The sequence below is a fragment of the Hermetia illucens genome, chromosome 2 (genome assembly GCF_905115235.1).
Source record: "Hermetia illucens chromosome 2, iHerIll2.2.curated.20191125, whole genome shotgun sequence".
In the NCBI taxonomy this organism is placed as follows: Eukaryota; Metazoa; Arthropoda; class Insecta; order Diptera; family Stratiomyidae; genus Hermetia; species Hermetia illucens.
The window spans coordinates 125,499,003-125,514,011 of NC_051850.1; the positions used below are offsets into that span (position 1 = coordinate 125,499,003).

The window sequence follows — 15,009 nt, forward strand, 5'->3', positions numbered from 1 at the left end:
CCGGCGCTAGTTTGCCGCTAGCGAAATTGCCATCCGCCAGCGCCACGTCGCTGAAGGGTTTCACAATTCGTGCTTTTCTTCGGATGTTGCTTAGCGTGTGAGGGGATGATCGTTAAAATTCCAAAGAAGGGCACCCATTTTGAATGTGACAACTGGGGAGAAGGGGGGCGGTCTGTATGCTCCTTGCCGTCGCACAGATAATAGCCAAAATAATCCTGGAATACATCAAAGGACATCTCGAAAGCCTGATGGACAGAGGGCACTTTGGTTTCTGCTCCAGATCATTGTGCAGTAATCGCATGGAACAGTCTGCGGAGTTTAAATCTTCGCTGCACTTGCCCTCGTGCGTAGAGCGCTCCAGTCGCACTCCCTGTTCACACTATGGAAAGCTTTTTCGAAATCGCTAGAACTCCCGGAGTGATCAGCTAATCCGACGGCATTCTCTTTGTCCGGATAGCTCAGTGGTTAGAGCACTAGGCTGTCATACGGAAAGTCGCGGTTCAAATCTCACTGGTGGCAGTGGAATTTGTATCGTGATTTGACGTCGGATACCAGTCGACTCAGCTGTGAATGAGTACCTGAGTCAAATCAGGGTAATAATCTCGGGCGAGCGCAATGCTGACCACATTGCCTCCTACAGTATACTGTAGTGTACCGTTACGGTCTTGAATAAAGTGCTCTAACACACTTCAAGGCCCTGATCCAATATGGATTGTTGCGCCAACGATTATTATTATTATTATTCTCTTTGTCGAGCAATTCATCAAAGCACTTAACTTACCTGTCGGTCGGAAATCAGATTTTTTGCTTTACCTCGACAGGACAAACATCGAGGTGTATATGGACTCATTCCGCTAACTTGTTGGTAAAACTCCCGTCCTCGATGCGACTTTAATAAGCTTTCAAAAAAATCAAACTCAAAACTGGCTGAGTTGGAGTGTCTACTGATTTTGAAAATTATTGTTGGAAACACCACGTTTAGACGTTTTGTTACTTTGTTTGAATATTTGAGATAATGTTGCGTCTAATTTGAATCTCTACTTGACATGGTAAATCTTTATAAAGTACTGTAAGTCACCTATGCTAAACATTCTGTGCAATTCTTAACGTTACTTTTGAACTTCTTTATCTTTTCATGACGTTTTTGCCTTACATCGTTAATAAAACGTTATTAGGCCTTCCACCGGAAATGACCTTTTCCGACCATTCCATCAACGTCTTGCAGCACGTGTACTGCCTTATCGATACCTTTTCCGGTGCACTCAGCTGTATTGAACGCACACCAATCAGCTGTTGGTGGCCTTCGGCTCTACAAACAGCGGCTGATAACTGTCAACCGGTTGTGTAAAAATTGTGTTTTCCCGTAAAGTGCAGCAAAATTCATCCCAATCATTTTGAAATTTTTACCCGAAATGCAATATCTGCTTGCACAATGACTGATTAGCAGTTCGCGCGGCGGCAGCGTTGTTTCTACAAAATGTTTTTCTGAATTTCAATTGGAAATTTACTCAGGAATTTTCCCCATAATCGTGGAGTGCAGTCTTCGGAGTGACAGGTAAACTGAGGAAAATATGTCAAAGTAGAATCTGCCAACGAGCACGGAAAATCGCTTCAAAGTCTTTTTCTGGAGTTGGAAATCGTTAATATCTCAAAGTTTTATATCATTGTCGTGCGTCACTTCCATTTCAATATCACCGCGCATAACGTCAGAGACTACAATTGATTCGAAATATTTTTCTAAAATAGATTCCTCCATATTTGTCCGAGCTAGAGGCGGAGAAACGATAACAGCAGAGCAATGGAGGCCGAATCAAATGTCGACGGTGCCAGCGGCGATAATGCCAGCAAACCAAGTAAAATGGATTGTGTAGCGGACGAGAAGGATAAGGAGAGGTAAAGTGGATTTTTTGCTAGCACGTCTGCTTCCCGAATTGGGGCCTAATTGGTTTAGGGTCGGCTGCAGTTCTGCTTGCGACGCAATTTTCTTTGATGACGGTTGCCGCACGAAGTTTGGCGATTATTGCAGGCTAAATGAGTCTCTATCACCTTACGTCGGGCCTATTTATTTTCGAATCTGTGTACATGTTTATATTTTTCTAACAGCGTTAGCTGAGATAGCGAACAGCAAATCCCAGATGGATTTTTGCTTGTAATCGGGGAGATAAGCCAACTGGCTTGTTGGTGCTTGGTGCAATGTTTTGAAAAGGAAGCGGTTCTGTTGTGTCGCCGAATCGAATAGGCAATTCCTTTTTATTAAAGCTATTTTAAAAGCTACTGGTTTCGATGCATCTATCGTCGATTCTAGGACATTCTTCCCCATGAAAGGAAAGCAATAAAAATTGTAATCAAAATCGTAACATTCATGGATAAGTAGTTATTTTCAACCGGATTTTTAAAAAAGTTGTGCACTAAAAGGTTAATCATTGCGTACTGCATCAAAATATATTTATCGATGACGGTGTCCCGGAATAGTTTTACTTTTAACGCTGTATACCATGGTCGCATCGCTAGAGCTGTTGTTCCTATGAATTTTTAAGGAGACATTTTCGCTAATTCGTATCGAGGAAACCGTTCAAGGATGACTTACGAAAATGAAGACTGAAGGTGTGGTGCACTTAATTTCCGGCACAGCAAGAAATCTCGAGAAGTCCATCGTAACCCCTACGGTGCCAGGCAAGAATATATCATGGCGCTGCTCAGAGAAGCAAAAATTTTCCAAAATATTTATAGATAAATTACATGATCAGGCTCCTCATCTAAAATGATAATGGAAGGAACCCATCACCATAGTTTTATCTCCACGGTCTCACCACTTACGGATGAAATATCAAGTTACCATAACTTACGGATACGGACTACTCCTTTAAACATAGAAAGGTCATGTGGCCACCACGAGAGCCCAATTAGCGCTATGCGGCTTCGTTTTAATGCCACATTCCATTCTATCTAGCCGGCTCAGATCTTCACAGCCAGCCGTAGCCTTTACGAAGGACAAGCCCTACGATGAGCTCCCCAAAAAAATTTTACTTGGTGTCCGCAGTCGGAAGGTTTGTCTGTCCTACAATGGGAATTGTAGGGGCCCCCGCAGGTCTGCCCCTTGCATACCACGGTAATCCTGTACTCATTCGCACTCGTCGGGTCATCTGGATTCGGGGACTGTTAGGTAATGCGGGTAGCCTCCGCAGTCGCCACCGGGAGGTCGACTGCGCCTACCGGTATACTGTCAGAAGTATATCCCTTAGTGTTCAATCCGTCGGTTTCCGCTTTCTTCTCTATGTTCCTATTACTGGGAATCCAAACAAGGGAATTCATCTATGCCATCAATGCGCTCAAGCGGGCCAAACTCGCTTGGCTTGATGGCACGAACTGCAACTGTTCGTAGCAACCCTTGCAGTTTGTGCAGAACTGTTCTTCCACTTATGCGGAAAGACTGGGAATCCGCGATGTTTGTGACAGAGTGGAAGAAAGGGATGAACGTTAAAATTAAAGAACAATACCTTTGTTGAGTGCGAGATCTTGGAAAGTATCAAGAACACCTTGATCGCTTGATCGGCAAGGCAAAGGCTGGTTTCTGCTCTGGGTCCTCCTTCACTGATTATATTGACACCTTGCGAGGAGAAATTTGAAGTCCAACACGAATAACGACAAGGTTTCATTCTATCGTCGATGTTACATATTGATCTCGGTAATCCTGTGCTTCATTCTGTCTTGTCCGGAGGCTCTGCATGCCTTCAATGGACTATGTCGAACTGAGCTGATGATATTTGCTTGCTCTTACAATGAGTTTTAGATCTTGGCAAATTTCTCTGGATTTGACAAGGGGGCGAGCTAAGTCAGAAGATAACTAAGCACAAAGCGAAGCCTTATCTGGTAGCGTTGGCTCACGCACTAACAGTACTAGATCCGCCTTCAGTTCAAATATCTCAACACCAACATCAAGTGGAGGTTGTCCTGCGGCTTCTAGTTTATTTTACTAGGGGGAGCCGCAACTCCGAGTACTCAGGCAATTGTTAGACCCATTGTACTGTCCCCGTAAATTGCCTATTCAATGGCTTCCCGCCTACGGTGTTCGCAGTCTTTAGCGAATCTGAGAACATTCTCCAGAGGCAGAGAGTGTGCAGATTCTTCATTTAAGGAAATCTTGCCAAGGTGTCTGAGATCTGAGGATGCCGGGCAGCTGCATAAAAAGTGCAGGACCGTCTCCTCCTCCTCCTCACATTGGCTGCACATAGCCGAAATCACTACCCTAATATTTTCCATGTGGTAGTTTAAGGAGCAGTATCCCGTTAAAAGCCCTACTAGGGTTTTCAACAAAAATGTCGCTCTAGTGGCCCTAGGCTCTTTCACAAGGATTTTCGCTTGCCGGCAAGAGTTCAAATTTCTCCACTCGGTTGCGTGAATCCTTGCAATTTCACCCTTCACCCTTGACTTGAGTAGATGGTCGGATTTCAAGAGCTGGTTCTGGTCCCACCATTGTGGATCCAATCTGTCTTCCGCGGATTCTGAAATAGAGTGGGTAGATGTGGATCCATGCCCATTACGAAATCAATGCATCTGTGATCGGAGAGTGTGATATCGTTTGATAATCTCCACTCTCCGATCAGAGCTGCAATGTCAGGAGATGCCACCATGATGTCGATGACCTCTCGCCTGACCACGTTGATGAAAGCGGGCTCATTACCCAAATTAAGGATCTGCAAATCGGATACTCCAGTAGTCTCGATCCTCTTGCATTGATGTTCGAACTTGACCAGCATATGTGGTGAGCGTCGACATCACATCCTGCTATTACCCCCATGCCTCTACTTTTGGCATATTGGATAGCTCTGATGAATGTTCCATTGGGAACGTCTTCTGCGTCATATGGAAAATATGCAGAGCACCATAGTATCTCTTTATCTCTCTGTTGACTTTTTATGATTAGCTTAGTCGATGTGGTGTCGCTATTACATAGGTCGTTAACCAAATTAGCCTTTTAGACTACCATACAGCGATATATGAGCGATACCATGACCGTCCGGTTGTGGATAAAATCCGGCTCAATAGGTTACGGTGGGCGGGTCACTTAATCCGTATGGATGAAGATGATCCCACCCGGAAAGTCTATAAGGGCAATATCTATGGTAGGAAAAGAAGACGAGGCAGACCCTGCCTAAGATGGAGCGATGGCGTGGGCCAGGACGCCAGACAGCTTTTAGGGATATCGAATTGGTGGACCTCGGCGCAAAACCGGGATGTCTGGAGTTCCTTATTAAGGCAGGCCTAGACCGGATACCGGTTGTTGCGCCGTTGATGATGATGATGATACAGGAGCCTAAACAATGACGAAATCTATGAGCGATACCATGACCGTCCGGTTGTGGATAAAATCTGGCTCAATAGGTTACGGTGGGCGGGTCACTTAATCCGTATGGATGAGGATGATTCCACCCGGAAAGTCTATAAGGGCAATATCTATGATAGAAAAAGAAGACGAGGCAGACCCTACCTAAGATGGAACGATGGCGTAGGTCAGGACGCCAGACAGTTTTTTTTTATCGATATCAAATTCGTGGACCTCGGCGCGAAACCGGGATGTCTGGAGTTCCTTATTAAGGCAGGCCTAACCGGATACCGGTTGTTGCGCCGTTGATGATGATGATGGAGACGGATGCCTTGTTCAACACCAACCGCTTATATGATCCAATCGTTCATGTACAGTGATGATCGGACGGCAAATACACCTAGTAACTCGCCTGGAAACATCGATCAAGATTAGGCTGCCATCAAAAATGCTCTTTTCTCGGGTGCTACTCAGGTTGTCGGTTACGTCCCAAAGAGGCGCCGTAAGATCTGGTTGACTGCGGAATCATGGAAGTGGATCGATGAACGGAAGGGGTTGTAGGCTCTATTGGTCGCTGCGAGTGATGGTGGGCGTGACGCGCTCGAATTCCATTACCGAGCGAAATCGCGGGAAGTTTAGCATAGTGTGCGCCTTGACAAAAGATATTTTGCTATTGCACTGACCACGAAAGCGGAAGATGCTACAAAACAATTTCAGAAGTGTATACCACATTACGAAACAGTTTGCATATGGTCGCAAATCTTTCGCTGGTCCTGTGAAGGGTATTAACGGTCGACTTCTTATCCATGATAACGAGCAACTGAGGCGGTGTAAAGAACACTTTATCACGGTTCTTGACCGTATTTTATTCGGTGAGGTGGATAGAATGGTTGATCACCGTAACATGCGGATACGGACTTTTCCTCGAAAAAGAAGAAAATTCCTTTCGGCCATTAATCGGAACCCAAACGAAATAAAGCCACTGGGTTTGATGGTCTCCCTGGCGAGTTATTTATCGTTGAACCTGGAGTTACTGCAAATTTACTACTTCCACTTGTACGGAAATCTTGGAAATCCAAGGAGTAGAAGAAAGGGAAGATCTTTAAGATTCCAAAGAAGGACACTCATTTGGAGGATGCCAATTGGAGGGGTATTTGCATGCTTCCGGCCGTCGCAAAGATAATAGCTAAAATAATCCTGGAACACATCAAAGAACATTTGGAAAACTTGATCGAAAGAGATCAGGCTGGTCTCCCTTGCGGATCCTCCTGCATTGACCACATCGACACCCTAACAACAGTGCGTTAGTTTTGATCTCCGCTTCACTTGCTCTTCATCGATTTCGATCTCTTTCGATAGTGTGAACAGGGAGTAATTTTGGCGTCCTCTACGTAGGGAGGGATGCCGGAATGCCCCATTCCGGAGAAACTAATAGTTTGGCGGAAAATGTCAAATGGTGCATGACGGTTAAATCTAAGAGGAATTTGAGATGCAAAGCGGATTTCACCAGACTTACATCTTGTTACCGCTATTATATAGGTGACGCTTATGGCGCTGCCTTGTCCGGAAGCCGTGGAGGAGTACAATGAATTATGACATCAAAAACCTCGACTACGCGGAAGACATCTGTTTGCACTCTCACCGGGTCGTTGACCTTGGCCTAATGGGAAGCGAGGGAGGTAGATTTGGATTGAAGATAAACATCACCAAAAACCAAGGTTCTATGTCTGACGGGCTATCGTACTCTCCCCACCTGCATTACGATTTATAAAAGCGAAACAAATTAATAATTTTTAGTTCTGATTTTTGTTGATGTTCATGTAAGGCTTACTGTATAAGAACAAAATATTTCTACATTATTTTAAAACAAAATGGAGGTGCAATGGTTGATTCAACAAAGTCCCTTTTTCTTTAATGACCTCCGTGTGCGAAAGTCTGCAGGTTTTATTTTTTTATCTAGAGCAAAAAAGTAAAAAATTTCCCCAATTTCCTAAGTGGAGTCCGTAAGATTTTCAAATATGTTGATTTTTAATAAAATGGTGTCAAGTAAACATTTGGTTTTTTATTACGAAAAACGCCTAAAACCGGTCATAAAATAGCTAAATTTTAGTCAATTGAAAAAAAAAACCTATGTACTTCCCTAGAAAATATTACTATAAAGCTACAGTTCAAAATTCTATTTGTCTGGTTGGTCGCCCAATTCGAGAAACGTGGATTCGAGAAAAACGCGTTTGTTTCGAATGTTAACTTTTTAAGGAAATTCATACTCTTCCTCCAATAGCGCCTAGCCCATGCGGTCAGAGGAAGGGACATTCTTATGCCTCTTATTCTTCTTCTGTAGCTTCTCCAGTGGGGAAATGCTCAGACTGCGCTATTTGTGTGATACCGCGTAATACCAAGTTGATTCATAACTTGCATTATATCATTGTAGGCATCATTGAGATAAATTATTGTGAGGTTCCCAGCAATATCAGGGACAGTTTTCCTACTGGAAGTAGGTTTAAGACCCATTGACCATATCATTGCATTAAAATGTTTGTCCTATTTTTGAGTAGATCCGCTCAAGCATCACGTTAGTAACTTATCTTCGCTTAACTAATCTACAACTTGGTTTTACTGCCTTAGATACTATATTTGGCATTGCTGGATAACGCTCGTAATTACTTTCATATTCTTTGACTGCCTTTCATGCCAAGCAGAACATGAACTTCCTCCCTCGAAGCATTATTATGCCGAGGCTTCTCTTACCTTATTAAAATCGATTCACTGTCTGCCTGTCACACGCAATTTTCTCCAAAACAGCTAAACCGATCCGAACGAAATTTGGTAGACAGATGAGAACTATGACATTCCACGCATACAGTGACAGTGACGCATAAATTTAGGTGGAGTTTAAAGGGAGGCTTCCCATACATGCAAACGGGGAATTTAACATTTTTTTTTCACCGGATATAGTAGTGTGGAGTATCAAATGAAAGGTCGCGGTTAGTACTTTCCGACGCTGATATTAATTTTGACGTAAATTTTAAAGTGCGCGAGGGAAAACCCCCCTTACGATCATCACAAGAATACTAAGTTTTGCAATAGCATAGAGCAATATCTTGGGGCCAAATTTTATGGAAATCTGGCCATTAACGCCAAACTTAGAAATTTTGCGCGAATTTACTGGTTTTAAAGTCATGCAAATCCGATGCTGATGTCATAATTAACGAGAATAATTGACATTCGCAAATTAAAGTCGCATTTATGAAGAATCTGCTTCTCGCCACACCTTTTTGTATCTGTTCTTCATATTTGCTAATAATATTAAACTACGAGTGTGAAGCGTATGAGGTTGACTATAATCAATACAGTACTTTCCATCAAATTATTTATTTAAATGGCTTTCTAAAAAATAGAGGGCAATGGAATTTTTAACCATGTACACTCATCACTCCTCACATAAGGAAACACAATCTTTCATATCTGAAGCGTCAAGCTTCCGGTTTCTCGACTTATTCATGTCTTCAGTTGAGTTGCTCTTTCTACATACAGTTAAAATTCGGCAGACGTTGTTCTGCCTAAATATATTTGCAAAAACTGGGCCTTTTCTTCGTGTACTGGAAGATGTAAACAAATCAGACGATACAATTGCCCTTGCATTTCGTCCCCACGTATTCGAGCCTGTCGTGAGCGTTTAGCTTCACACTGTGTGTCTTGCTCTTCAGAAATTGCGGCAGCAAACAGATGCTTCAGCAGCCCACTCGCATGTGTTCAAATCAGTCATCTCGCCTTTCCAATGTTTCAGCTGCTCTTGTATTAAAATCTCTGATTTGATCATATTTTCGGCGTGGATCTTCTTCTCATATTGGAATAGGTCTTAAAGTAGAGGCTCTGATTCATTCCTTTGTCAGTCGTTAGTCTCATCCTTCAGATATTTCAGCTTGCTTGGTTTTCCAATGTCCGATTTTTTGGGTAGAATTTTCAATAATTTTTAGAATTTAATGTCTGTTTATTTGTTATGACGATTGGTTAAAAGTTGTATAAATTGATCCATTGTAGCGTCCATGACTTTTTAACGCGGGTGACCACGACGAACTTTCATCAGAATTGAAGGGAGGACCGCCCCTCCCCACTGCATAAACTCCTCGCCCACTCTAAGGATGAGATCGGAAATTCACCCTTTACTACAATTTTCATGATGATACGGTAAATGGTGTAAAAGTTGATCTGTCGCAAGCGCCGTCTAATGGTGCATTACAGCAACGTATATAGATATAGCGTATAAAGTCAATCGATCACAAACGGATATATATCAACACTTCCATATTTAAGGTTTCGTGTAAAACAAAACCTTATTAAAGTCGATCCATTTGTGAACTGTGAACGCTCACGCATATAGTGAGTCACATTACATAACATATGCATAATCCTACCAAGCTTGGTGGAAATGGCACTTTTGCTAACAAAGTTATAATAAATCAAAGTTGTCGCTTCTTTGCAAATTCAAGACTTGGAATGTCAATATCACCTGAAAGTGGATACTCTCACATAATATATGCATATATTACGTGCCACGTATTAATGGGACAAATGCACACTGAAATGTCTTCATAAAAGAAATACACAAAACATTTTAAACCGAAAGCGTCTAGCTTCCGGTTTTCTGATTTGTTATATAATAGATTAATAATAGATATGACAAACTAATGATATCCATTTAATTGCGAGAAACAAAAGTTACTCGCAACAAATCCTATTTTACGTTTTCTACCAGACTTTTTGGCATCAGCTCTTTTGCAAGCGGAATATAAAAGTATTAGATACATCTAGGGACCTATTTTAAAAGCAATCAAATAAACTGCAAAGTTAAAAGGCGAAATTGGCTCCTAAATTACCTGCAAATCGATACCAAAACTACTCAAAAATACTTTCGGATATAATTTTTCAATAGTCAATGAAGCATTTTAGCAAATAAAAAAATTGTCAAAAATCGGCAGGTGGTACTGCCCCTTAATGAACAGTCTCAAAAGCGTTGGTCAATTTGTATATCTAGGAAGCGTGGTTTCTGCCGCATTGTATGTGATCGGAAGTGGGAAGTAGCAGTGGATAGGTGAGACATTAAGAAGAGGCAACAATTGTATTGCTGACTTCGCCATGTAATGGAATCCTCTTTCTCCAAGGGCACTTGGCGCAGAACAGTCGAGAAGGAGTGTAGACGTCTCAGGAAGTCGTGCGGGGTGGGCTGAAGTGCATTTCACGTACCCGCGAATGATGATGCTTAGATGTGGTTGACGCGCTATACCCCATCAAGGGGTAAATGGCAACCATATATTTGGAACTCGACACCTGTAGACTATGCAGTGGTCGAATTCGCAGTTTGCTCCTGCTGATCTCTCGTGGAGGATGCTAGATGACCATGTTTTGGTGATGAGAACGTGATACATCTGGTTGAACTTAAGGTCATCTGTCTGTGCCCATGTCCTTTTGTGAATGCACTTGTGTTGGAAGCATGTCAATTTTATGATTAAATTTCTGGTACTTGTAAAATCAATGAAGCGTTGGACGCTACTGTTTGATATTTCATGAAGACTGTGCCCCCGGCTGTTCCTCTATGTACATAATTTCCTCGTTCCCAACCTTGCCACTGAAATGACCGAAAAGTTTGCGGCAATAAGTCGTGCCATATAGCCTTTCCAGGCAATTGTAAAATTGCTCTTTGACTTCATCTTTTTCTTCAGTTGGGGCTTCTATGTTGACAAGCCATATATCAGAAAACTTTGCTTTGATGCGAAAGATACACAATATTTCGGGTAATGGTTTGAGGTCAATAACATTTGCTTTACAGTACCTTTCGGCGATGAAATCGGCTCTAAACTCATGTTTCCCTGATATTTTCCCACTTCTGTAGATTGGGTACGACCTCATATCAGGTTATCTTGCAACCATTCCAATTCGTTTTCTGGACTGCTATAAAACCCTGAGTTTGTAGTTTAACACAACCAGATTTGTTTAGTGATCTAACATTCCAGGATCGAAGGGCATAGCAATTCATTAATTTGCGCGATCATCTCCATGATATGAACCTTGTCCGAGGCTGTCCATTCTGTCTCTATACATAATGTTGGGTTGTTCAGTGGATAACAGGATGAGCTCCGAAAGCCCAGATCAATTGCTTTAGACCCCCATGACAACATTATTTTTGCCTTATTATTTCTACCTAAGTAGGAAGGTTATCGGAATTAAAGCCCAACGGAGGAATAAGAAGGTATTTCCTTAAGGCCACAAAACTTCATTTAGCTTAACTTACGACGAGAGATTAGTTTAGTTTAACCATTTTCGATTAATCAAGAACTTTCTTCAAAAGGGATATTACTAAAGAGCCGTTGCATGAGTGGAACTTCCGATTGATAATAAAAAGCATTCTCACTTCGAATTCGTAACTTTTTCTAATTTCAGTACACAAAATGACAATGACATCCCAATGAGAGAAATCGATAGTAGCATGAGTGAACATCCGACAGAATCAACATCCATAACGCAAACCGATGAAAGCACCGACATCAAAGATGATCTCGACTCAAATGCCAAACAAAATGGAGTTGTTCAAAATAACTGCGTCGCAGAGCCAACGCAAGTAGATAGTGAAGAAGTAACACCTGGAACGAGTGCAAATAATAAATCGTCGGCGGCCGTTAGACGTCCAGCTGGCGGTAAACCCAAAACAAATAGATTTGCCAAAAGAAATTATCGATCCCAAATTCTATCCTCTTCGTCTTCCTCATCAAATAGAAGTACCCCAGAATTAAGAAATAGATCCGAGAGTACAGAGTCATCAAATCAGCCCAATGGAGTAAGTTTTGAAGTAGCCCCAAGCGAAGCCGATTTCTAACCGTGCAAGCATTTTAAATTCTAGGAACGAGAGCACCATTCGGACGATGATGATGATTTAGAGTGGGACGAGGATGATGACGATGATAATGACTCCAGTCTGGATAGTTTCGATTACCCACATATGGAAGCATCCGATTCGGAAGAATCGAATGCATCAAATGCAAAGAATAGTGAGGAATCGAATAAGGATTCAATACTGCTAAAAGGAAAACCGAACTACGAGCGAAATCTACTTCTTGAAATCATAAACCGGGAGCATGGTCTGTCCGCACATGGTCTTAAGAGTGTACATGGTCGAAGCTCGTTATCATTCCAAGAGCGCATATACGGTGCCCGACAAACAATCGAAAAGCTGGATTTACTGCACACTTTGCAAGAGCATGATGGCTGCGTGAACAGTTTGAATTTTAACAAGTCAGGTAGGTGACAAATTTGCTACAATTTCCTCTCAACTAGCAGCTGACATTGACCGTTGAGCTAATGACATGAGGTACTTCCAGGTACGCTTTTAGCATCCGGTTCCGATGATTTGAATATTATCCTATGGGACTGGGCATCAAACAAAGTCAAATTCTCCATTAGTAGTGGCCACCATTCGAACGTATTCCAGACCAAATTTGTCGAGTTCGGTAGTGGCGGGTCCGACATAAATATAGTTTCGAGTGGTCGCGATGGCCAAGTACGGTACATAACCATATCACCCGACGGAGGAAGTTCATTCAATTCCCGATCGAGAGTTTTATTCAAACATGCTGGATCGGTACATAAAATATCACCGTCACCACATATTCCATATGAAGTCTTGACAGCCGGCGAAGACGGACATGTTTTCCGATGTGATTTGCGTGAGAATCGTGCGGAGAAAGTCTGCGCAGTGAAGGAGAAGAAACGTAAAGTGCCCTTATATAGCATCGCACATAATCCTCACGAGCCGCATTTTTGCGTTTGCGGTCGCGACCAATTTGTACGTGTTTATGATAAACGAAACACAAAAGAGTCACTACATATGATGTGCCCCAAACACTTAGATGTAAGTTTAATGAAAGAAATGCAGACAAGTTGCCTTAATATCTAGCCTTTAAACTTCTCCTGCAGAAGAAATCCTTCGTTTGCCATATTACATGCGCTGTATATAATAGCTCAGGAAGCGAGATTCTTGCCTCGTATAGCGACGAGGACATTTATTCGTTTAGTACCAGACGTTATGTTCGGGGAGAATATACTCATCGTTACCGTGGTCATAAGTATATTGAAACTGGGTCGTAAAAGCAGGTCGGACGAAGCTAAACCGTCTTTTTTCTCCACAGTAATAATAAAACAATCAAAGGCGTTAATTACTTTGGCTTGAATTCGGAGTACGTCGTGAGTGGAAGCGATTGCGGTAATTTCTTCATTTGGGATAAGGAGACAGAGGCAATTATGAATTGGAAGAAGGCTGACTACATGGGTGTCGTAAGTACCTTGAGATGAATTTCATTGTGACAAACTGAATCGCGTATTTTATCTACAGGTGAACTGCTTGGAGCCACATCCTTCTTTCCCAGTTCTTGCCACCTCCGGGCTCGATCATGACGTCAAAATTTGGGCACCGATTGATCACAGGGTAACTAACGCATACCTCACTAATTACAAGATATTCCGAATTTTATTGACCTAATTTATAAAGTTTTCTTAGGGAACTTTTTGAACTCCTGAATCTAATTGCATTTTCTTTTCAGTATCCCCCCGCAATGGAAGGCCTCCAGAGGTGTATTAAGAGTAATACGAGACGAACGACTGGCTCCAATCTCTTCGACGATCGAACACTGTATTTCTTTGTCCGGCAATGTCTAAGGAATCGCCGCCAAGGCGGCAATACAGATTGTCCGACTGTTGAAGATTTCTCGTCGTCAGACAGCGATGGGGACAATAATGACTGTGATCCCGATGAAAATGATTTACAATTTCGATCGTTTCCTCCATGCAATCCGCAATGAAGTTAATGCCGATTGCGATTTTTTGTGACTATAATAGCTATTACAGTTTTAGTTTATTTAAACCGGGGGAACCCAAAATATTCATGGTACTACTTGTCAAGTGGAAGACGTCTCCCCTTCTCAATGCTTAGAATTTCGAAAAATATACGTTTTACATTAAGATTTTTTTAGTAAGCTGAAAATAATAAATTGACCTAAATTGTTTACGCATAAACTAGTTGGGAGACGTAACTGTGATTTTGTTAAACAAGTGAGTGAATATTGCGAGAAGGAGTACCACGAGTTGATTTATTTCGGAAGATTTTAAAACATTTAAAATTTTTGTTTATTGAATTAAATGCATATATATTTCTCTTTGTTTTGTTAGAATAGTTTTAAGTTATTGTCCCCCAATTTTACGTATGAAAATACAAAAGTGTGCTGGGACTTGTCAATATATTGAGGAGGAAGTGGTGAACGAATAATAGAAATCGAGGAAGTGAGAGAATGAAAAGAAGGAATATATCATTCTGTATCATAAAAAAATCTAAAAATATATCTATAGTACTAATCAAATGAGTAATATACGTTTTTCTGTTTGGTTTTCATTTTTTAATCAGAAAATGTAGATCGAATTACAAATAAAATGTTTAGGAATGGAAATGTAAGAAGTTGTTTCCTTTTAGGAGATTTACGCTGAAGTAAGAATGTAGCAAACCCGAAAATAAGTCCACTGCGATCTCTTTTCAAATTCTTTTCTCTGACCTTTGCTCCAGTCGGCAGTAAGGTCGGTTCATTTTGTTCGGCTTCCGGGACTTAAGCAGTGTTAAGATATCGATACTTGGTGCAATCTTTGGC

General features: G+C 41.7%; 1 protein-coding gene across 2 annotated transcripts; it reads left to right on the top strand.

Annotated features, from left to right (window-relative positions):
* The first annotated feature begins 1,307 nt into the window (after positions 1-1,307).
* On the top strand, positions 1,308-14,819 carry LOC119648346 (DDB1- and CUL4-associated factor 8). 2 transcript variants are annotated; one of them, XM_038050042.1, is made up of 9 exons: positions 1,308-1,555; positions 1,747-1,893; positions 11,762-12,155; positions 12,219-12,615; positions 12,697-13,226; positions 13,292-13,440; positions 13,504-13,648; positions 13,707-13,799; positions 13,915-14,819. In XM_038050042.1, the coding sequence occupies exons 2-9, from the start codon at positions 1,799-1,801 to the stop codon at positions 14,170-14,172; spliced, it is 2,061 nt and encodes a 686-aa protein (XP_037905970.1). In that variant the 5' UTR covers positions 1,308-1,555; positions 1,747-1,798; the 3' UTR covers positions 14,173-14,819. The 2 variants fall into 2 exon arrangements, with proteins under 2 accessions (XP_037905970.1, XP_037905971.1); XM_038050043.1 differs by lacking the exon at positions 1,308-1,555 and adding an exon at positions 1,563-1,669.
* The last annotated feature ends 190 nt before the right edge of the window (positions 14,820-15,009 follow it).

Coding starts and splice junctions, on each gene's coding strand:
- LOC119648346 (XM_038050042.1), top strand. CDS start 1,799: ATGGAGGCCGAATCAAATGTCGACGGTGCCAGCGGCGATAATGCCAGC. Junction 12,156..12,218: donor CATCAAATCAGCCCAATGGA/GTAAGTTTTGAA, acceptor TTTAAATTCTAG/GAACGAGAGCACCATTCGGA. Junction 13,227..13,291: donor TGTGCCCCAAACACTTAGAT/GTAAGTTTAATG, acceptor CTTCTCCTGCAG/AAGAAATCCTTCGTTTGCCA.